Source organism: Protomyctophum parallelum (assembly GCF_964188405.1).
Source record: "Protomyctophum parallelum genome assembly, chromosome: 2".
Classification (NCBI taxonomy): Eukaryota; Metazoa; Chordata; class Actinopteri; order Myctophiformes; family Myctophidae; genus Protomyctophum; species Protomyctophum parallelum.
In genome coordinates this window covers 22,417,002-22,439,478 of record NC_139699.1, presented here as the reverse complement: position 1 = coordinate 22,439,478, position 22,477 = coordinate 22,417,002, and the positions used below count along the sequence as shown (strand labels likewise).

Sequence of the window (22,477 nt, the reverse complement as noted above, 5' to 3'; positions counted from 1 at the left end):
GAGAGAGACTCGGAGTAGAGTCGCTGCTGCTTCTTCGCTTGGAAAGGAGCCTCTGTTCGGGCATCTGGTTAGGATGCCTCTCGGGCGCCATAGGGAGGTCCTCGAGGCACGTCCACACTGGGAGGAGACCCCGGGACAGACCAAGGATAAGATGGAGGGTTTATATCTCCAATATCTGCCGGGCCCGCCTCAGGATCCCAGAGAATTAAGTTGCTAATGTTGCTCTGGAGAGGGAAGTCTGGAGCTCTCTGGTGGAGCTGTTGCCCCTGTGACCCGACTACAGATAAGCGGTTTAATAATAGATGGATGGATGGATGGATGGACACGTCACACACACACAGTCACACACACACAGTCACACACACACACACACACACACACACACACACACACACACACACACACACACACACACACACACACACACACACACACACACAAACACGCAGCTAGCATGCTATTTGGCGACAGAAAGTATACCTGACAGGCTCCGCTGATGCACATGTGGAAGGCGTCGGCTCGGCAGCGCGTTCCGTCCAGCACCTTGGGCGCCAGCTCCACCGTCAGGCTCCGCCCCTTGGCCTGGCAGCGCAGCGCGCACAGCGCGGCCGCCTCATAGGGCGCCGCGACCCACTCGTACGCCACGCCCTGGTGCTTGATGTCGTTGTGGGCAGAACACTGCTGAGAGCGGAAGTCTCCCGAATCTGCTGGGCAGTCCTGATGGAGAGGAGAGGAGAGGAGAGGAGAGGAGAGGAGAGGAGAGGAGAGGAGAGGAGAGGAGAGGAGAGGAGAGGAGAGGAGAGGAGAGGAGAGGAGAGGAGAGGAGAGGAGAGGAGAGGAGAGGAGAGGAGAGGAGAGGAGAGGAGAGGAGAGGTATATCCTTAACTATTATAGGTAATGGGAAAAGCAAACAAGAGGTATTTTGAAGAAGATAGTCACAGAGGCAGTGTTAATTTTAACAAAAAACAACGTGTTGTGAAGGTTTTCGTCTATAATGATATGCCCATAAAAGGGATGTATGTGGATGAAGGTGGTGAAATAAATCACACTCACCATGGTGCTGCAGCTTCGGTAGCGGATATTTTTGCCCTTGCAGTTACTGCAAAGCAACGACAGAGCAGGAAACACTGTTAACAGGTCCAACTCTCCGTCATCTCCGTCATCTCCGTGCGTGTGTGCGTGTGTGCGTGCGTGCGTGCGTGTGTGTGTGTGTGCGTGCGTGCGTGCGTGCCCAAGAGGGAGACGGTCTCTGATATAGACCACAGTAACTGAGATGTGACTCACTTTCAGTCAGTCAGAAGTTGTGACTTTTCCTTTCCAACTATTTCACAGACAGACAACTATTTCACAGACAGACAGACAGACAGACAGACAGACAGACAGACAGACAGACAGACAGACAGACAGACAGACAGACAGACAGACAGACATTATGTATGGAACGAAAAACAGGGCATATTTAATCGTGTGTCCGTGAACAAGACATGGGTCCCTGTTTGGAACTATAAGGTATACGACGACTAAACAATACGACTAATATTCACACGCCTTCCTTCCTCCCTAACGGCTCCTGACAGGCCAGAGATAAACATCTGGATGTCATCAACGGAAACTCCACATCCCCGTGGAGACGACACGTTGCTCCACAGGAAACATTCACTTCAGCAACAGAGGTCCTAATACCTCTGGAGTACAGGGGTGTAACGATGTATAGTAACTGTATCGAAACATCCATTTTTATTGAAAGAATCAAAGGATAATCCTTATGTAAACAGCAAATATCGTATCCGTATCATATATCGTTTGACTTTGTAATTGTATCGTATCGTTTTGCGATGGAAATAATCGGTATCGAAACGTTTTGCAATGTAAATAACAGGCTGTGTCCTCACTGTAGTCACCTGGCTGCCCAGAGAGGACAGGCTGTGTCCTCACTGTATTCAAACCTGGCTGCCCAGAGAGGACAGGCTGTGTCCTCACTGTAGTCACCTGGCTGCCCAGAGAGGACAGGCTGTGTCCTCACTGTAGTCAAACCTGGCTACCCAGAGAGGACAGGCTGTGTCCTCACTGTAGTCACCTGGCTGCCCAGAGAGGACAGGCTGTGTTCTCACTGTAGTCAAACCTGGCTGCCCAGAGAGGACAGGCTGTGTTCTCACTGCCCAGAGAGGAAAGGCTGTGTCCTCACTGTAGTCATACCTGGCTGCCCAGAGAGGACAGGCTGTGTCCTCACTGTAGTCAAACCTGGCTGCCCAGAGAGGACAGGCTGTGTTCTCACTGTAGTAACCTGGCTACCCAGAGAGGGAGGGTGGGCAGAATCCATTTCTTGCGACCGACTGTCCGTCGTTACGCACTGTCGGCCGGTCTTTTTATAGGTCGGCCGGTCGGTCCGAATGCAATTTTAGCGGCCGACGTATTTCACGTCGGCCGGCCGGTGCGATGGGTCGGCCGGTCCGTATGTGCGTCGGCCGGTCAGTGTTTACGTCGGCCGGTCAGTGTTTACGTCGGCCGCTCCGTATTTACGTCGGCCGCTCCGTATTTACGTTGGCCGCTCCGTATTTACGTCGGCCGCTCCGTATTTACGTTGGCCGGTCTGTATTTACGTCGGCCGGTCCGTATGTGCGTCAGCCGGTCCGTCTTTACGTCGGCCGGTCTGTGTTCACGTCGGCCGGTCCGTATGTGCGTCGGCCGGTCCGTGATTAGGTCTTTCTTCATATATATATTTTTTTTCTGCTCTCGTTATGGCTGTCACATATGGCTTCGTTGGTGTAGCGGTCTATGCTCTCGCCTCTCAATTTATTTTTGCATGTGGAAGCTAGTTCGAATCACGCTCGCGGCAGGCAACATTTTATTATGTTTAAAGAAATAGCAGGCAGGCAGGCAGGCAGACAGACAGACACCAGGCGGGCAGGCGGGCAGGCGGGCAGACGGGCAGATGGACAGACGGACAGACGGACAGCCTGCCTGCCTATCAAATAATTAATAATGTATTATTTCAATACGGCTATTTTTTTAAATAGCCGTTTTTTAAAATCTCCTCTCCTCACCTGGGCCGCTCAGGTATAAGCGCTCCTCCTGGCTTTGATAGCGCAGGAGGTTAGACACAGGTGCGTGCGTGCGTGCGGGGGTAAATGTGTCAAGTCATGTGACCACTGGCTGTGCTACGAATATGAATTATTATTATTATAGCTAACTTAATAGTTCCTGCTGTAAATCCCGTTTTGATCTTTCATGTTTTTTTTCTGCTCTCATTGCAAAAGATAAGTCCAGTGGAACACTTCTTTTAAGTAACGTATGGCTTCCTTGGTGTAGCGGTCTATGCTCTCGCCTCTCAATTTATTTTTGCATGTGGAAGCTAGTTCGAATCACGCTCACGGCAGGCAACATTTTATTATATTTTAAAAAATAGCCGTATTGAATTAATACATTATTTGATAGGCAGGCAGGCAGACAGACAGGCAGGCAGGCAGGCAGGCAGGCAGGCAGGCAGGCAGGCAGACAGACAGACAGACAGACAGACAGACAGACAGACAGACAGGCAGACAGACAGACAGACAGACAGACAGACAGACAGACAGACAGACAGACAGACAGACAGACATATATAATAAATATAATAAAATGTTGCCTGCCGCGAGCGTGATTCGAACTAGCTTCCACATGCAAAAATAAATTGAGAGGCGAGAGCATAGACCGCTACACCAAGGAAGCCATACGTTACTTAAAAGAAGTGTTCCACTGGACTTATCTTTTGCAACGAGAGCAGAAAAAAAACATGAAAGATAACCAATATCAAAACGGGATTTACAGCAGGAACTATTAAGTTAGCTATAATAGCCCGGTCAGAGGTTTCCAGTTTTCCATTTAGATGGATACCAGTGGGAATTAAGTATTTAGGTCTAAAGTTAAGTGCTGAGTTGACAGATATAATAGAAATGAATCTTGCACCACTACTTCAAGAGATGCAAAACAATTTGGAAAGGTGGAAAATAATTAATCTTACTTTATGGGGCAAAGTTAATACTATTAAGATGGTTATAGCGCCACCATTTAATTATGTATCAATGATGCTACCACTGACTATTCCTAGTGGGATATACAAACAATATAATCAGATGGTGAGAGATTATTTGTGGAATGGGAAAAAGCCAAGGATTAATATTAAAAAGATGTGTTCCCCTAGGGAATGTGGTGGCTTGGCTCTTCCGAATGTAGAAATGTATAATCTGTCTTTTGAATTGTCTAAACTAGCGAGGCATTGGGCTGAAGGTGATAACCTAGTACCCAGTCCTAACTGGACTGGGTAAAGATAGAAACGTCTATGGTAGCTCCTTTCAAACCCATACAGGTTCTCTCTCAGGTTAAAATGGTAGAAGGGGGGAAGAGTCCCATTTTGAAACATTCCCGATGGGTATGGTCTGAGGTCCATAGGCTGATGGGGAAATCCCAATATAAACAGGGATATTCTTCTATATGGGATAATCCACGCATCTTGATAGGTAAATATTCATTTTGCTGGGAGCCTTGGCAAAGAAATGGCATAGGTGTAATTGATGATTTATATATGGATACAACTTTTAAGTCATATCAGGAGTTGCAGAATCAATTTAATGTGATGGGTAGGGGTGGATTTTGGAAATATCTTCAACTAAGAAGTAGTGTTGGAAGTGTGTTCAACCTTAACAGGGGTATAGAGGAACCTAATATGTTGAAAACAATTTTTGACTGGCCACCGACAATGCATAGGGCTTCAATAATTTACAAAAATATAATGGAATTACAAAGTGCAAAGACTGAAAATCTTAGATTAATATGGCAAAGGGATTCAGGATGTGAAATAAGTGAAGAGAAATGGTCAAATATCATTTCCAAAGTTGGGTGGGCCACTAGGGATATTAAAAGCAAATTTACACATTACAAAATTATACATAGATTCTACTATACCCCTGTGAAACTGTTTAGGATGGGCTTGGTGGAAGACAAACGGTGTTGGAAATGTAAAGGGGAAGATGGTACATTTTTACATGCATTTTGGGAATGTCCTGTGGTTGTGCCCTTCTGGAAAGAGGTACTGGGGAAACTTGGAGACTGGATGGGGCTAATACTACCAGAATGCCCAAGGTTATGTCGTCCGTCCGTCCGTCCGTCCGTCCGTCCGACGTAAACACTGACCGGCCGACGTAAAAACGGACCGGCCGACGTAAACACTGACCGGCCGACGTAAAAACGGACCGGCCGACGTGAACACAGACCGGCCGACGTGAACACAGACCGGCCGACGCACCTACGGACCGGCCGACGGTGTTTACCGACAGACGTGCCGGTCGCAAGAACTGGATTCAGCCCTTACTGCAGAGAGGACAGGCTGTGTTCTCACTGCCCAGAGAGGACAGGCTGTGTCCTCGCTGTAGTCAAACCTGGCTACCCAGAGAGGACAGGCTGTGTTCTCACTGCCCAGAGAGGACAGGCTGTGTTCTCACTGTAGTCACCTGGCTGCCCAGAGAGGACAGGCTGCGATCACAATGCCCAGAGAGGACAGGCTGTGTTCACACTGCCCAGAGAGGACAGGCTGTGTTCACACTGCCCAGAGAGGACAGGCTGTGTCCTCACTGTAGTCAAACCTGGCTGCTCAGAGAGGACAGGCTGTGTTCTCACTTCTCACTGCCCAGAGAGGACAGGCTGTGTCCTCGCTGCCCAGAGAGGACAGGCTGTGTCCTCACTGTAGTCAAAGAGTGGTGGAGACAGCTCCACTTCTTGACTGCATGTGACAAATATGAACACATTAGAGAAGAATACTACCCTAAATTCACAGAAATAACAAAAACAAGGATACAGTTTGACTCTATCCAGGTAATCCCCTACTTATTAGGTGAAAAAGCTGAATGTTCCAGGTTGGCAGCAAAATATTTGCCTGCCTGCCTGCCTGGTGTCTGTCTGTCTGTCTGTCTGTCTGTCTGTCTGTCTGTCTGCCTGTCTGCCTGTCTGTTTTTTTTAAATATAATAAAATGTTGCCTGCCGCGAGCGTGATTCGAACTAGCTTCCACATGCAAAAATAAATTGAGAGGCGAGAGCATAGACCACTACACCAAGGAAGCCATACAATACTTAAAAGAAGTGTTCCACTGGACTTATCTTTTGCAACGAGAGCAGAAAAAAAATAATATGAAGAAAGACCTAATCACGGACCGGCCGACGCACATACGGACCGGCCGACGTGAACACAGACCGGCCGACGTAAATACGGAGCGGCCGACGTAAATACGGAGCGGCCGACGCACATACGGACCGGCCGACGTGAACACAGACCGGCCGACGTGAACACAGACCGGCCGACGTAAACACTGACCGGCCGACGTAAAAACGGACCGGCCGACGTAAACACTGACCGGCCGTCCTGTGTGGTCTGTGTCTCCTCCCATAGAGGTCTCTGTCTCCTCCTATAGAGGCCTCTGTCTCCTCCTATAGAGGTCTCTGTCTCCTCCTATAGAGGCCTCTGTCTCCTCCTATAGAGGTCTCTGTCTCCTCCTATAGAGGCCTCTGTCTCCTCCTATAGAGGCATGTCTTCTCCTATAGAGGCCTGTCTCCTCCCATAGAAGTCTCTGTCTCCTCCTATAGAGGTCTCTGTCTCCTCCTATAGAGGTCTCGGTCTCCTCCTATAGAGGCCTGTCTCCTCCCATAGAGGTCTCTGTCTCCTCCTATAGAGGCCTGTCTCCTCCCATAGAGGTCTCTGTCTCCTCCTATAGAGGCCTGTCTCCTCCTATAGAGGTCTGTGTCTCCTCCCATAGAGGTCTCTGTCTCCTCCTATAGAGGTCTCTGTCTCCTCCTATAGAGGCCTCTGTCTCCTCCTATAGAGGCCTGTCTCCTCCCATAGAGGTATCTGTCTCCTCCCATAGAGGCCTCTGTCTCCTCCTATAGAGGCCTGTCTCCTCCTATAGAGGCCTCTGTCTCCTCCTATAGAGGCCTGTCTCCTCCAATAGAGGTATCTGTCTCCTCCTATAGAGGCCTGTCTCCTCCTATAGAGGCCTCTGTCTCCTCCTATAGAGGTCTCTGTCTCCTCCTATAGAGGTCTCTGTCTCCTCCTATAGAGGCCTCTGTCTCCTCCTATAGAGGCCTCTGTCTCCTCCTATAGAGGTCTCTGTCTCCTATAGAGGCCTGTCTCCTCCTATAGAGGCCTCTGTCTCCTCCTATAGAGGTCTCTGTCTCCTCCTATAGAGGCCTGTCTCCTCCTATAGAGGCCTCTGTCTCCTCCTATAGAGGCCTGTCTCCTCCTATAGAGGCCTCTGTCTCCTCCTATAGAGGCCTGTCTCCTCCTATAGAGGCCTCTGTCTCCTCCTATAGAGGCCTGTCTCCTCCTATAGAGTTATCTGTCTCCTCCTATAGAGGCCTCTGTCTCCTCCTATAGAGGCCTCTGTCTCCTCCTATAGAGGCCTGTCTCCTCCTATAGAGGCCTCTGTCTCCTCCTATAGAGGCCTGTCTCCTCCTATAGAGGCCTCTGTCTCCTCCTATAGAGGCCTGTCTCCTCCTATAGAGTTATCTGTCTCCTCCTATAGAGGCCTCTGTCTCCTCCTATAGAGTTATCTGTCTCCTCCTATAGAGGCCTCTGTCTCCTCCTATAGAGGCCTCTGTCTCCTCCTATAGAGGCCTCTGTCTCCTCCTATAGAGGTCTCTGTCTCCTCCTATAGAGGCCTCTGTCTCCTCCTATAGAGGTCTCTGTCTCCTCCTATAGAGGCCTGTCTCCTCCTATAGAGGCCTCTGTCTCCTCCTATAGAGGCCTCTGTCTCCTCCTATAGAGGTCTCTGTCTCCTCCTATAGAGGCCTCTGTCTCCTCCTATAGAGGTCTCTGTCTCCTCCTATAGAGGCCTGTCTCCTCCTATAGAGGCCTCTGTCTCCTCCTATAGAGGCCTCTGTCTCCTCCTATAGAGGTCTCTGTCTCCTCCTATAGAGGCCTCTGTCTCCTCCTATAGAGGCCTCTGTCTCCTCCTATAAAGGCCCGTATGTGCATGCATAAAGTGAGTGGAAAATCGAGTGGCAAAGTGGGTTTAACTAATGTTGTTTAACGCAATCAGTTCCTGTGTGATGTATGGGCTGTCAATCAGATAGGACATTTGTCTGTGCACGCACGAACGCACGCATGGGCACGGGCACGGGCACACACACACACACACACACACACACACACACACACACACACACACACACACACACACACACACACACACACACACACACACACACAAACAACCTCAACTCTTATTGTTTAAGCAGATTTGTGCCAGAAATCTATATCATAGCTGACAGTGGTGGAAAGTAAAAGTAAGTTCCGGGTCCACTTGGTTCCATTTGTACTCTCTCAGAATTAAATTAACATTGATTTTACAATACAAATTGCTCACTCTCACTCACCCTCCATTGAGACAGCGTCGCAGCGAATAGGAGGCCCCGCCCCCACAGGTCCGGGAGCAGTCGCTCCAGTCCCCCCAGGCGTCCCATCCCATGTCCCTGTCCCTGTCCTCGTCCTCGTCTGAGCGGGTTGTCCTGGACATGTTCCAGCCCATGTCCCTGTCCTCGTCTGAACGGGTCGACCTGGACATGTTCCAGCCCATGTCCCTGTCCTCATCTGAGCGGGTTGTCCTGGACAGGTCCCAGCCCATGTCCCTGTCCTCATCTGAGCGGGTTGTCCTGGACATGTTCCAGCCCATGTCCCTGTCCTCATCCTCATCTGAGCGGGTTGTCCTGGACACGTCCCAGCCAGTGTCCCTCTCCTTGTCCCTGTTCTCGTCTGATCGGGTCGACCTGGACGCCTGTGGGACACACAGAACAGAAGACAATGACCCATTAAGACCTGAGATCAGATTCTACAAAATGTCGCCTAAATCATGAAAGTTTTCTGAAAAACACTGTGTTTCGATAATCAGTGGTTCTCAAACTTTTTCATGTCAAGGACCTCTTGAATGATATTATGTATTCGGCCGCCGACCCCCATCTCAATTGTTTTTTAAGCGTTCCCCGGGAAAGAATATATATTCAAATAGTTGCACACATTTTCACGAGTTTAAAAAAATAGCAGATCGATCCACAAGCTTGTAGATCTGCTATTTTTCAACAGCTAAAGTATAAAGTAATGGTTAAAGTGGTTAACAGCTAAGGTGATGCAGATGCGTTCCGTGTAGTTTTCAACCCTTTTCACGTGAAGGTCCATTATTTATTTGGCATTTGAGAGCCACGGACCACTATTTGATGACATAGCCTCTCGTACGTACAGTATTTTTCTTGTCATTGCATAAGATGTTGTCCACAATGCTGTATTGTACTGGGTTGTACCACGGACTCTGAAAAATGGGACCAAGTAGAGCAAGTGCAGTAGTTAGAAGTTGACCACCTTAAGGCACCACCACCACCACACACACAAGCATCCGCGAGCGAGCGGAATTTGGATCACAGCGCCACGGTTCACGGCTGGTTTAGAATAATTTGCCCGCGCCGGACACAGGGCGGACACAGGGTTTAAGTTGTGAGTTGGCCGGAGGAGGGGGGGGGGGGGGGGGGGTGGGGGGACTATTACAGGATTGGGTTAACCGAGACACAGAATAACACACTGCGGTTTTCAAAGACACAGCCTTTGTGGGAATGTATATATTATTTTTTCTCCTTTCCTTCTTCCCCTGACAACATTTCTTTCAGCTAGGAGGGGAGCGGAGAGAGACGCTTTCAGGGTCCCACAGACAGACCCAGTGAGTGAGTGGCCGGCCCAGAAGCTCAGATGTTGGGTTTACTGTCCAGCACAGACAAAATATCCAAAAGACAAGTTCATTTCTCTTACTTCTAGATCTAACGGCCGCATTTGACACGATTGATCATTCAATTTTAATACAGCGTCTGGAGCACTGGATAGGCCTGTCTGGTACGGCCCTGTCCTGGTTTTCCTCCTACCTATCAAATAGAAGTTACTTTGTCAATCTAGCCGAGTTTGACTCAGACAAACATGACAGTTCTGGTAATCCACAGGGCTCGATTCTTGGCCCTCTGCTTTTCTCCTTGTACATACTGCCATTGGGCGAACTCATTGCCAATCACGGAGTCAATTTTCATTTCTATGCTGATGATACCCAACTATATATTTCTGTGGCTCCAGATGATCCCTGTGCTTTAGACCCGCTGGTTACCTGTCTGTCTAGTATCAAATGTTGGATGAATGAGAACTTTCTCAAGCTAAATGAGGATAAGACAGAAGTTCTTATAATCAGTTCTAGTGAACAGAAAGAATCAATATTAAGCAGACTTGGCAACCTGACTGTAGAAAGTAACAGTACAGTAAAGAACCTGGGGGTTATTATTGATTCTGAATTGAATTTTAATTCACACATTAATCATGTTACCAAGATTGCCTTTTTTCACCTTAGAAATATTGCACGAATCAGAGTGTCATGTGTCCTTTGACGATGCAAAAACGCTAATCCACGCCTTTGTTTTTTCTCGGCTTGATTACTGCAATGCACTTTTTTCAGGACTGCCTAAGAAAACAACTGACAGATTACAACTTGTCCAAAATGCAGCAGCCAGAGTTTTAACTAGAACTAAGATGAGAGAACATATTACTCCAGTTTTGGCATCACTGCACTGGCTTCCGGTTGTTTTTAGGATTGATTTTAAAATTATTTTACTTGTCTATAAAGCTCTCAATGGTCTCGCACCTTCCTACCTACATGACTGCCTGCCTAAATATGTCCCAAACCGCCCCATAAGGTCTTCCACTGCTGGCCTGCTCGCTTTGCCTAAAAAAATGGCTACTAAAAAATACGGGGAAGCAGCTTTTTGCTTCTACGGGCCGTCGGCATGGAACAAGCTCCCACTGTACCTTCGTCAGGCAGCCTCTGTAGACATTTTTAAAGCTCAGCTCAAGACCCACTTCTACATCATTGCTTTTAATTGATCTTTTATTTTCTATTTTTTATTTCTTTTGTTATTCATGTCCTCACTGTATTGCATTACTACTTGTTTTTTGTCGTTGCCTTGCTTTTCTTTTATTCTCCATTGTTCTGTAAAGCACTTTGAGCTGCATTTCATGTCATGAAAGGTGCTATACAAATAAAGTTTTATTATTATTATTATTTGGAATCAAAGTCATCTGAGAGGAAACGGAGTGCTGAGCCACCGCTGTGTGTCCTCCGTGTTGAACCCGAGGCTACGCTACGCGCTGAATGGAATGAAGGACACATGCACTGTGAAGCGTTGTTCATAGCTTCATATAGCTTGCTTGTTGTACTGTACATTGTACTGTACTTCTCTGTGCCTGTCCATGCAAACTGTGCAAACATTGTAGAACGCCTAATCAAAACATACAAGTCCGTCTGTCTGTCTGTCTGTCTGTCTGTCTGTCTGTCTGTCTGTCTGTCTGTTGTGGATGTGGAAGAAAGCTCAGAGAGAGAGAGAGAGAGAGAGAGAGAGAGGGGGGGGGTAGAGAGAGAGAGAGAGAGAGAGAGAGAGAGAGAGAGAGAGAGAGAGAGAGAGAGAGAGAGGGAGAGAGAGAGAGAGGGGCAGAGGGAGAGGGAGAGGGAGAGGGAGAGGGAGAAGGAGAAGGAGAAGGAGAAGGAGAAGGAGAAGGAGAAGGAGAAGGAGAAGGAGAAGGAGAAGGAGAAGGAGAAGGAGACATAGAGACAGAGAGACATAGAGAAACACTGAGAGAGAGAGACAGTGTTTTCCTGGCTGAATGTCACCAAAAATAGGAAAATTGGCTTCCTCAGGGTCAGTGATGTCACAGCAGACCCTGTGCTGCCAGAGAGAGAAGGAATCTGACACTGGCTCTGTGCGTGCATTCTTGCGTGCGTGCGTGCGTGCAAAGGCAGAAGAGGAATCCAGAGCAGCATTTAAAGGAAATAGGCCTGAGAAACTCAGCCTTCTTGTAGGAGGTTTAAAACTGTGAACGTCTAATGCCTGCAGTCATCGGACCAATAGTCAAAATATAAATGCATTTATGCAATTCATACAAACAGTTTTTCACAAGAAAGAAATAAGCTTCCTTAGTTCCTTCCACTCAACATATCTCCAGGGTGTCAGTAGAAGTCAGTTAATCTGACGATATAATTTATGGCTGGTCAACCGGAATGAACTTTATACTGACATGCCCTCCGCATGCAGCTTCCATTTCACTGCTTTCACTCTCGCCCAACCTTGAAGGTGGTGGTGGAGGGAGGGAGGGAGGAAGGGAGGGGGCAGGGTGCCCACCCAGTGTTGATTTTGTCGACTAAAACTATGACGAAAAATGTTCGTCGACTACCTTTTTTCACTGACAAAAACTAAATGGAAACTAAATGAAAACTCAGCTATGATGACTAAAACTAAGAATAAATATATTGACAATTTCATCAACAAATAAGAACTAGACAAAAAAGTTAGGACCCTACTAGTGGACAAGAGATCCACTATAAGACATTTTACACTTGGTTGCATGTTGAAAATAGCAGATCTACAAGCTCACAACGCGTTACGTAAAATCATTACGACAGCCTGACAAAATACATTTTAGTCGACTAAATCAAATGTGGATTTAGTGGACAAAAATCTTGTGATATTCAGTCGACTAAAACTACACTAACACTAAAACATTCCAGGTGACTAAAACTTTTATTCCACAGACTATGACTAAACTAAATAGAATTTCGTTGCCAAAAACAACACTATGGTGTCCACGCTAGTCAATTGTCAATGGCAGTCTGAAGGAAGCCAAACAAAAATAGGTTTTACTCTCATGTACACAATATGTAACAATGAAGTACAACCTTGAACGGTGCATTTATATATCGCCTTTATCCAAGGCACTTTACAGATATTGTGCATTACATTCACCTACTCACACACACACATTAACATAGATTGTGCATTACATTCACCCACACACCCACGCATGCACGCACGCACGCACGCACGCACACACACACACAACTTTACATAGATTCATACACCAATGCCGGAGGAAACCATGCAAGACACCAACCTGCTCATCGGGAGCAATTAGGGGTTCAAAGTGTCTTGGACACGGCGACACTAACTCTGGGGGAGCCCACAGGGTTCGAACTGGCAACCTTGCGGTTCCCATCCGGCCACTCTACCCCTGAGCCACCGCCGCCCCTGACCTTGAATGAGCCAACAGGATGAAATGTGTGGTGGGGGGTCTCAAGCCAGGGTGGACCTCCAACAGTAATAACATTGGTATGAACAGAATCTCCCCGGGCCGGGCCAAGGCTCTTTTGGCCCCGGACAGCGGCGCTGGGCCCGGCCTATTGTCTGGAGCTGTGCATAGTTCAGTCTCAGCAGTTCCCAGCCTGGGCGGACTGGCTGCCGCTCGCCCATCGAAACAAAACAATACAGAGAGGTTGTTCATTGCAGCTCATTAACTTTTCATTAGCTTTGTTCCTTTTCTTTATGTGTTCGTTTCATCCATCTGTAACGTTCCTTCCATTAAACCACGACACAGAAGCAGGCAGAGGGAGTCAAATCCCGGAATATTCTTTTCCCGTTGTGACATTCACGTTGTTTGTTTGTGAGAATATTTTTCTCAGTTTGAGAAATAATCATGTCAGATCTACCGTCCCATCGAAACCGCTGATCATTCTAGCCCAATTACGGAGTTCCACACTGATGTCATCATCGATATATGACATCACAATGTGCCACAATGTGGCGCAATAGTTCCACACTCACTCCAGAGAACCGCTATAGTTCCACACTCACTCCAGAGGGCCGCTATAGTTCCACACTCACTCCAGAGGGCCACTATAGTTCCACACTCACTCCAGAGGGCCGCTAAAGCACCACACAAAAGGGGGAAATAAAAACAACAAAAACTAAATAAACTAAATTTTTATTTTAAACATCGGTATCGGCCAAGAATTTCCATATCTTCCCTACATTTGTGTTGACCTTTTGGTACCTTTTGTACTCAGCCTGCATTGACAGATATCATACTACTAAGAACTACTGCCACAACACTGTCTTATATATGTTTTACGTTACTGTGTGAAGCCAACACAAAAACTACCTCATACTACGGCTACCGCTCTCTCTCTCTCTCTCTCTCTCACTACTGAAAGAGTGAAATCTCCAGAGTGCATTTCTTAATGTTGACATTGCACTCGGAATAATAATAAACCTCATTTCAAACAACTATATCGGTGGAGCGGAGATCGTTTTCCAAGTGGGAAATGATCAAAAACAGACCCGAGGACCATTCATGTATAGGAAAACAGAACTATTTAAGCTTAATGTATACTTGCAGCGCATACGGTATGAGGGTGTCATCACCAATGGTGTAATGGTGAATTAATTTCTTCCCCCCCAGTGGTATACGGCATGCATATTAACGACGTCACGTGCACGCATGTACACGCACAAGCCTACATGTGCACATGCGCACATAACAGCTGATATAGCGTTATTGTCTATGAGAGTTTCAGCCACGAGAATACAAATGAAAAACACTTGTACACTGAGGGCTCCAATGCTAAAATAGATGCCTTTTACCGATGGTTCTATCACCTCGGTCGTTGTTCTTTTCACCGATGGAACTTCTGTCACCTCGGTTGAAGAGCTGCTAAAACGAGATGTGACAACAGGACAAATGGCACCTGGGGAGGAAAACTGTGTATTTTCCCTCATGCGGAAAGACATCTCTGACAAGACAAGACGGGGACGAGTCCTATTCGTCTGTGGATTGCCGCAGTGTCTGTGTGTGTGTGTGTGTGTGTGTGTGTGTGTGTGTGTGTGTGTGCGCGTGATGTGTGCGTGTCTCCGTGCACATATCTTGGGATGACAGCGTACCTGCCTATCCACACACACGTTATCTGCAGCAGATGAGTCAGCAGATGAGTCAAAGTGAATAGAGCATTGTCTTCATCAGCAGAGAGATAAGGAGGTCATGTTGTTATCACAGAGATAAGGAGGTTGTTGTTATCACAGAGATAAGGAGGTCATGTTGTTATCACAGAGATAAGGAGGTTGTTGTTATCACAGAGATAAGGAGGTTGTTGTTATCACAGAGATAAGGAGGTTGTTGTTATCACAGAGATAAGGAGGTCATGTTGTTATCACAGAGATAAGGAGGTCATGTTGTTATCACAGAGATAAGGAGGTCATGTTGTTATCACAGAGATAAGGAGGTTATGTTGTTATCACAGAGATAAGGAGGTCATGTTGTTATCACAGAGATAAGGAGGTTATGTTGTTATCACAGAGATAAGGAGGTCATGTTGTTATCACAGAGATAAGGAGGTCATGTTGTTATCACAGAGATAAGGAGGTCATGTTGTTATCACAGAGATAAGGAGGTTATGTTGTTATCACAGAGATAAGGAGGTCATGTTGTTATCACAGAGATAAGGAGGTTATGTTGTTATCACAGAGATAAGGAGGTTATGTTGTTATCACAGAGATAAGGAGGTCATGTTGTTATCACAGAGATAAGGAGGTCATGTTGTTATCACAGAGATAAGGAGGTCATGTTGTTATCACAGAGATAAGGAGGTCATGTTGTTATCACAGAGATAAGGAGGTCATGTTGTTATCACAGAGATAAGGAGGTTATGTTGTTATCACAGAGATAAGGAGGTTATGTTATCACAGAGATAAGGAGGTTATGTTGTTATCACAGAGATAAGGAGGTTGTTGTTATCACAGAGATAAGGAGGTTATGTTGTTATCACAGAGATAAGGAGGTTATGTTATCACAGAGATAAGGAGGTTGTTGTTATCACAGAGATAAGGAGGTTGTTGTTATCACAGAGATAAGGAGGTTGTTGTTATCACAGAGATAAGGAGGTTATGTTGTTATCACAGAGATAAGGAGGTTATGTTATCACAGAGATAAGGAGGTTATGTTGTTATCACAGAGATAAGGAGGTTGTTGTTATCACAGAGATAAGGAGGTTATGTTGTTATCACAGAGATAAGGAGGTTATGTTATCACAGAGATAAGGAGGTTGTTGTTATCACAGAGATAAGGAGGTTGTTGTTATCACAGAGATAAGGAGGTTGTTGTTATCACAGAGATAAGGAGGTTATGTTGTTATCACAGAGATAAGGAGGTCATGTTGTTATCACAGAGATAAGGGGGTTATGTTGTTATCACAGCGATAAGGAGGTTGTTGTTATCACAGAGATAAGGAGGTTATGTTATCACAGAGATAAGGAGGTTATGTTATCACAGAGATAAGGAGGTTGTTGTTATCACAGAGATAAGGAGGTTATGTTGTTATCACAGAGATAAGGAGGTCATGTTGTTATCACAGAGATAAGGAGGTTATGTTGTTATCACAGAGATAAGGTCATGTTGTTATCACAGAGATAAGGAGGTCATGTTGTTATCACAGAGATAAGGAGGTCATGTTGTTATCACAGAGATAAGGAGGTTATGTTGTTATCACAGAGATAAGGTCATGTTGTTATCACAGAGATAAGGTCATGTTGTTATCACAGAGATAAGGAGGTTATGTTGTTATCACAGAGATAAGGAGGTCATGTTGTTATCACAGAGATAAGGTCATGTTGTTATCACAGAGATAAGGAGGTCATGTTGTTATCACAGAGATAAGGTCATGTTGTTATCACAGAGATAAGGAGGTCATGTTGTTATCACAGAGATAAGGTCATGTTGTTATCACAGAGATAAGGAGGTCATGTTGTTATCACAGAGATAAGGAGGTCATGTTGTTATCACAGAGATAATGAGGTTGTTGTTATCACAGAGATAAGGAGGTCATGTTGTTATCACAGAGATAAGGAGGTCATGTTGTTATCACAGAGATAATGAGGTTGTTGTTACCACAGAGATAAGGTCATGTTGTTATCACAGAGATAAGGTCATGTTGTTATCACAGAGATAAGGAGGTCACATTGTTATCACAGAGATAAGGTCATGTTGTTATCACAGAGATAAGGAGGTCATGTTGTTATCACAGAGATAAGGTCATGTTGTTATCACAGAGATAAGGAGGTCATGTTGTTATCACAGAGATAAGGAGGTCATGTTGTTATCACAAGGAGCTGGATTCATGGCTCTAACTGCTGCTTGCAAGCTCATTGCTGTTTAAACAACGTCTGATAAACGTTTCAACATGTGAGATGCACACACGCACGCACACACACAGTGACACACACTGTACACACACATGCGCGCGCACGCACACAAATCACAGAGGAATCAACCACCGGAACTCTCTCATCCATCATATTCGTGTCACATAATGTTAACTGCTGCAGTCTGTGCGTGCGTGCGTACGTGCGTGCGTGCGTGCAATCTATTCCAGGACACAGAGCCTCAGTCTCATAAAATGTGTTGACTCACCCTCCTCCTCTAACCGGAAGGTAAGATGTTTTGACTCACCCTCCTCCAACCGGAAGGTAAGCTTACCAAAGAGTCAACAGAGATTGAGAGAAACATCACTGTGGAATCAGTGTTGAATTTCGACAGCAGATTCTGATTTCACACTTGGTTGCAGTGCTGAAAACAGCCAAGCTTGTAGATCGGCTGTTTTCAGAGCGCAACAACACACGGCAACTTCTCGACACTGCTGCGGATGCATCCATGACTCCATGAAGAGATGTTGTACTAATCACAGTTTTCATGAATTTGGCAAAAAACAGAGAGGATTTTTTAGAATTTTCATTTTTTTCATGTCATGTGAAAGCATTCAGTTTGACCCAGCAGTTTTGGAGATATGGCTTATAGAGTAATGTCTTGCAGAAAACAGCGAGTTGAGAAAACAGGCTTGAAAGGTTCACTTCTGTGGTCTCTAACATTACACCTAGCTACGGCTACATGTTAAAGCATTTATTTCATATTTACATGTCGTATTCAGCTCTGACACTTATTTCAGACATGATCTACTAGTATGTGAAGAGTCTGCCTGTGCTATTAACTCATTTTGAAAATAAAATAAAATAAAAGTTTTTCTCCTGTGGTGAAAAGCTGGAATTTGCCTGATGGCAGGCTCTCAGTCAAATCTGATCACATTTAATCTTCAGGCTTACTGTAGTCGTTCGACAAATAGCAAAAAACATATATACCCCCCCCCCCCCCCCCCTATACACCATAATAATTGATTTTCAGCCTATCCGCTTCATATATTATAAGAAGCGAAAATCTGGTTCTAATATTGGTCCGGTTGCTATAGGCAACCAGAGTCTTTGCACACGGCCCCCTCATTTACCTCCGTTCAAAGTAGGATTTTTAAAGCCTTATAACTCCTGACATGTTAATGTTTCTGGAGAAAAGGTAAACAGCGTGACCTAACGCTAATAGTAGCCGGTCGTTACAATGGTGGTTCTCAGGGCTGCAGGAAACACGAAATTAACATGAGCAAAAAATCCAAGAATCCCCCTGGCAAGACTTAGCTGCACTCTGCTGCCCCCTAGCGTGGCACTAATTGGTGTGAGCAGCACATCCTCTAGCCCAGTGTTTCCCAAACTTTTTCATGTCAAGGACCCCCAAATAGACACAAATTAGCCCGTACACACTTTATGTACACGTGCACAGTTGCACACAGATCCTTGTCCTATTTCCAGTTCCAAAACAGGTATACAGAGACTGACAGCCGTGCCTAAAGGACCTTTTGCACGTGAAGCGATTTAACGCCTATAGTTCATTTTCAATGAGACCTGCGTTTTTGCGCAGAGAAATTGCGGTGCGACAACGCAAGCGTATTTACATGAGTGCGGTCCCGTGAATTTGTTGCGTGCGTGCTCGTTACGTGCACACGCCCGCGACTCACCAGACCTGGATTCTGTTTAGACACACACCCCTCTTGAGCAGACCTGTCGTTGATCCAGGTGATAACGCCTATGTTCCTCGCTTCCCGTTTGAAAGGCCCTTTAGACTGCACGGCTCATCATTCTCTTACACATGCATGCACGGATTGCACGCGCGCGCGTGCACACACACACAAACACAAACAAAAATAATGTGTGGTCTCTTTTGCAAACCAACATTAAAGGTAATTTCAGTGATCTGAAGTCTTTGGAGAACCCCGGTCCACTAGGGGCGCCAAAGAGTAGCCTTCTCCTGACGTCACTCCTCCTCCATGATACGGGGACGCGCATGCAGGTTTTTGGCTACTAGCTAGTAGCTAGCTCTTAGCATTGAACATTGCCGTTGCATTGGCTAAATATGGCATTAAAAAATTATGGATTTAGATCGAATATCTTAGTTTTAATGAAATTGAGTTGACGTGTTTTTTTTAGGGTAACTGTTGCATGGTCCCAAAATCACACTTGACTCCCATGTTCTTCCAGTTGCCTACAAGCCCTGATCCCCATGGGACGTTCTAAACTCCGGACAAAAAATGTCATGCAGGGTTGAGAGACCATGGGACGGGTGATGATGGCAATGCGAGTATATTATTACGGGTGGTATTGTATTATATATACTAGTGTGTGCTCGCTGCAGCAAGCCCACAAAAATGCAATCCAGGCCACGTCTTGCAATAGAACAATACTGTTAAATGTCGTTTTGTTCTAGCAAACAGGGGTAGCCCACTAGCCTTACCCTGCCGTGACCAGCATCAATGTTGGATTCCCCGCTATGACACTGGCCAAGCATGGCTGGCTATGGTAGTGTATTTTATTGATTATGACGCTTGTAATGAAGCGTCATATTCGATAATACATCTACGAGTCTAAATCTTAGGCTAATATTGGCGGCTTATAGTTTAATAACACCGAAGACTGCATTCAAATATTTTTAGCTCTGATCATTTCATCACACCAAACTACCTTATTCCTTTTGTCTGCTCCACGGAAATCGTCATGTCCTTTTCTTCTTATGTTCACAACCAACATGTGTTCATATTTTCTAATGTATACAATACAAAACTAGCCTACATCAGCACAAGCAAATGGTGGAAATATTAGCAACAATCATAACATGTTTTATGATGTACAATAGGCCTATAGACTATAATTATGCATAACATAGTTTGTAATAATTTGAAATGTCAGGTTGTTGTGCCGTGATTCCCATCATCATATAATATAACTAGAAAAAGTGCCCTTCCGGGCACAGGTCTCCACCAGGTTATCCACAGATCCGTGCAGTTAGAGGTAAAAACACTTTTCGGCCAGTTATAGCGCCACCTTGAGGCTGAGTTGAAATTGTTCATGTGGCATTTCGTCCTCGGCCTAGTGGGAATGTGGGTGCACAATTTCACGGAAATCACACGATGTGTTCATGATTTGCAGCATTTTGTTTGAAACTGAGCACTCCTGTGAACTTTGGAAGCCAATCTTAACCAATCAGGATGGAGTCTGATAAATCTGAAAGACCCGTTTCGTTGAATGGCTCTAGAGAGACTGTGTACCAATTTGCGTGATGTTTGGACAAAATCTGTAGGTGTACTGTGCAAAAACGTGTTTTGCACAAAGCGGCCTCCTGGTGGCGCTATAACAGGCCGTTCTGGAAAGTTTGGGGCAGAGGTTCATGGTTGGCATCCAGGGAGTGTGTGTGCAAAATATGGCATTGAAAAACTTGTTTTGCACAAAGCGGCCTCCTGGTGGCGCTATAACAGGCCGTTCTGGAAAGTTTGGGGCAGAGGTTCATGGTTGGCATCCAGGGAGTGTGTGTGCAAAATATGGCATCGACCGGGTTAACGGTGGCCGAGATTAGCTGTTCACGGACACACACACACACGGACACACGGACACACACGCGGACGGACGGAGTGCAAAACATACTCTCCCCACATGCCTTCGGCCTGGTGGAGACAATTATTCCTATAATATGCATTTATATGTATATAGGCAAACCTGTTCAAGTAGAGAAATGTACATTAATTTGCTCATCATGAAAGATTATAGGCATCAAATGAATAATGCAACTAAGAATGGGGTTTTGATGGTGATATCTGAATTAAATGCAATCACTGAATATACCTTTAAATATTAACTGGACTGCAGCCAGTTATAAAATGCAAGGGAGAACAAAATAAATAAACAGTGAAACCTTCCACTAATCATGTACGACACAACATATGCACTGAACTACACTAGACTAGACTAGACTAGACTACTGCAAATGAAACAAATGTTCCAGTCACAGTTAGACATCAGTTTCCCAATCCATGGAGCTGATCCATACGGCCACACGTGTGCAAGACTAAAGCTACATGAAATGATACTGTATAACTGGAGAAAATACAGACTATATGTAGGACGTTTTAATGTATGTATATTGTATAATGTATACATGTATAACTGGAGAAAATACAGACTGGGACATTTTAATGTATATTGTATAATGTATAACTGGAGAAAATACAGACTATATGTAGGATGTTTTAATGCCACTCTGGAGTGTCATAAAAAAGTGAGAAACAGAAGTTGTTCGTCTTTCCCCCCCCATAGTCGAGAGGAATTTAAATCAGTGATTCTCAAACTCTTTATATTTCAAGGTTACTATGCATTATAGACCCATGAGAGGACAGTGTACAGTACAAATATGGTGTACTGTACACTCTCACATTAGTTAGGGACCCCCTGGGATCCCCTCAAGGACCTCTGGGGGTCCCTGGAACCACTGATTTAAATCATCGCCGTTAGGCAAACATGCGCGCACGCACGCACTCAAGCAGGCACACATACAAAAACGTATACATGCACACGCACACACACACACACGCACACGCACACGCACACGCACGCGCACACACACACACACACACACACACACACACACACACACACACACACACACACACACGTTCCTTAAAAGGACACTTCACCAAATAATATATGTTAACTAGAACTGCACTCTGTCGAGTGCATACTTGCTTGTTGCACACTAGTAGGCCATAAATGGCCAACTAGTGCGCAAGCAGAGCGCGCAAGTCCTTTCGACTGCTGTAAACTGTCAAATCTCAGTATCTCTGTGAAGGAACGTTTGAAATGTATAATTTTTAGATGTAACTATTTGCTACCTACCTACTTTATGCATATAAACACCTAGTATTTTTAAGTATGATTCAAGTTTCTATCTATATAAGTTTGGGTGAAGAGCTAGTCATACATATACACACCACGTACTCTGGTCCCAGCAGATCAGGCACAACTTGCTATTTTATTTTTACTGATTATGTATATAGTATACGTATGACTAGCTCTAAATGATGACGTAAGAGATATGGTCATTTGTGGTCGTTTGGTCCCAGCAAAGCAGGCATATACTATATAGGCATATACTATATATAGTATATATATAGTATATAGGCATATACTATATACGTATACATATATACTATATAGAGTGTGTAGTTGTAAGTTGATTAGCGGTATACTGTGGTTACTTTGCGCCAAAAACTGTGACAGCTGTCCCGCCATTTGATGTTTATGCAAGAAAACAGCAAATTTGTGCCTGGTTTGCTGGGACCAAACGACCACAAATGACCATATTTCTTACGTCATCATTAAGAGCTAGTCATACATATACACACCACGTACT

At 45.3% G+C, this 22,477-nt stretch overlaps 1 protein-coding gene across 6 annotated transcripts in view; it reads right to left on the bottom strand.

The window, feature by feature from the left end:
* Positions 1–22,477, bottom strand: part of adamtsl3 (ADAMTS-like 3) — a 189,339-nt gene that overhangs the window by 86,905 nt on the left and 79,957 nt on the right. For all 6 annotated transcript variants that reach the window (XM_083759131.1, XM_083759134.1, XM_083759129.1 and 3 more), the window contains exons 4-6: positions 8,401–8,798; positions 1,054–1,099; positions 481–717 (exon numbers count right to left, since the gene is read on the bottom strand). In XM_083759131.1, the coding sequence (XP_083615257.1) occupies positions 481–717; positions 1,054–1,099; positions 8,401–8,798 (681 nt within the window). The remainder of the gene's footprint in view (positions 1–480; positions 718–1,053; positions 1,100–8,400; positions 8,799–22,477) is intronic.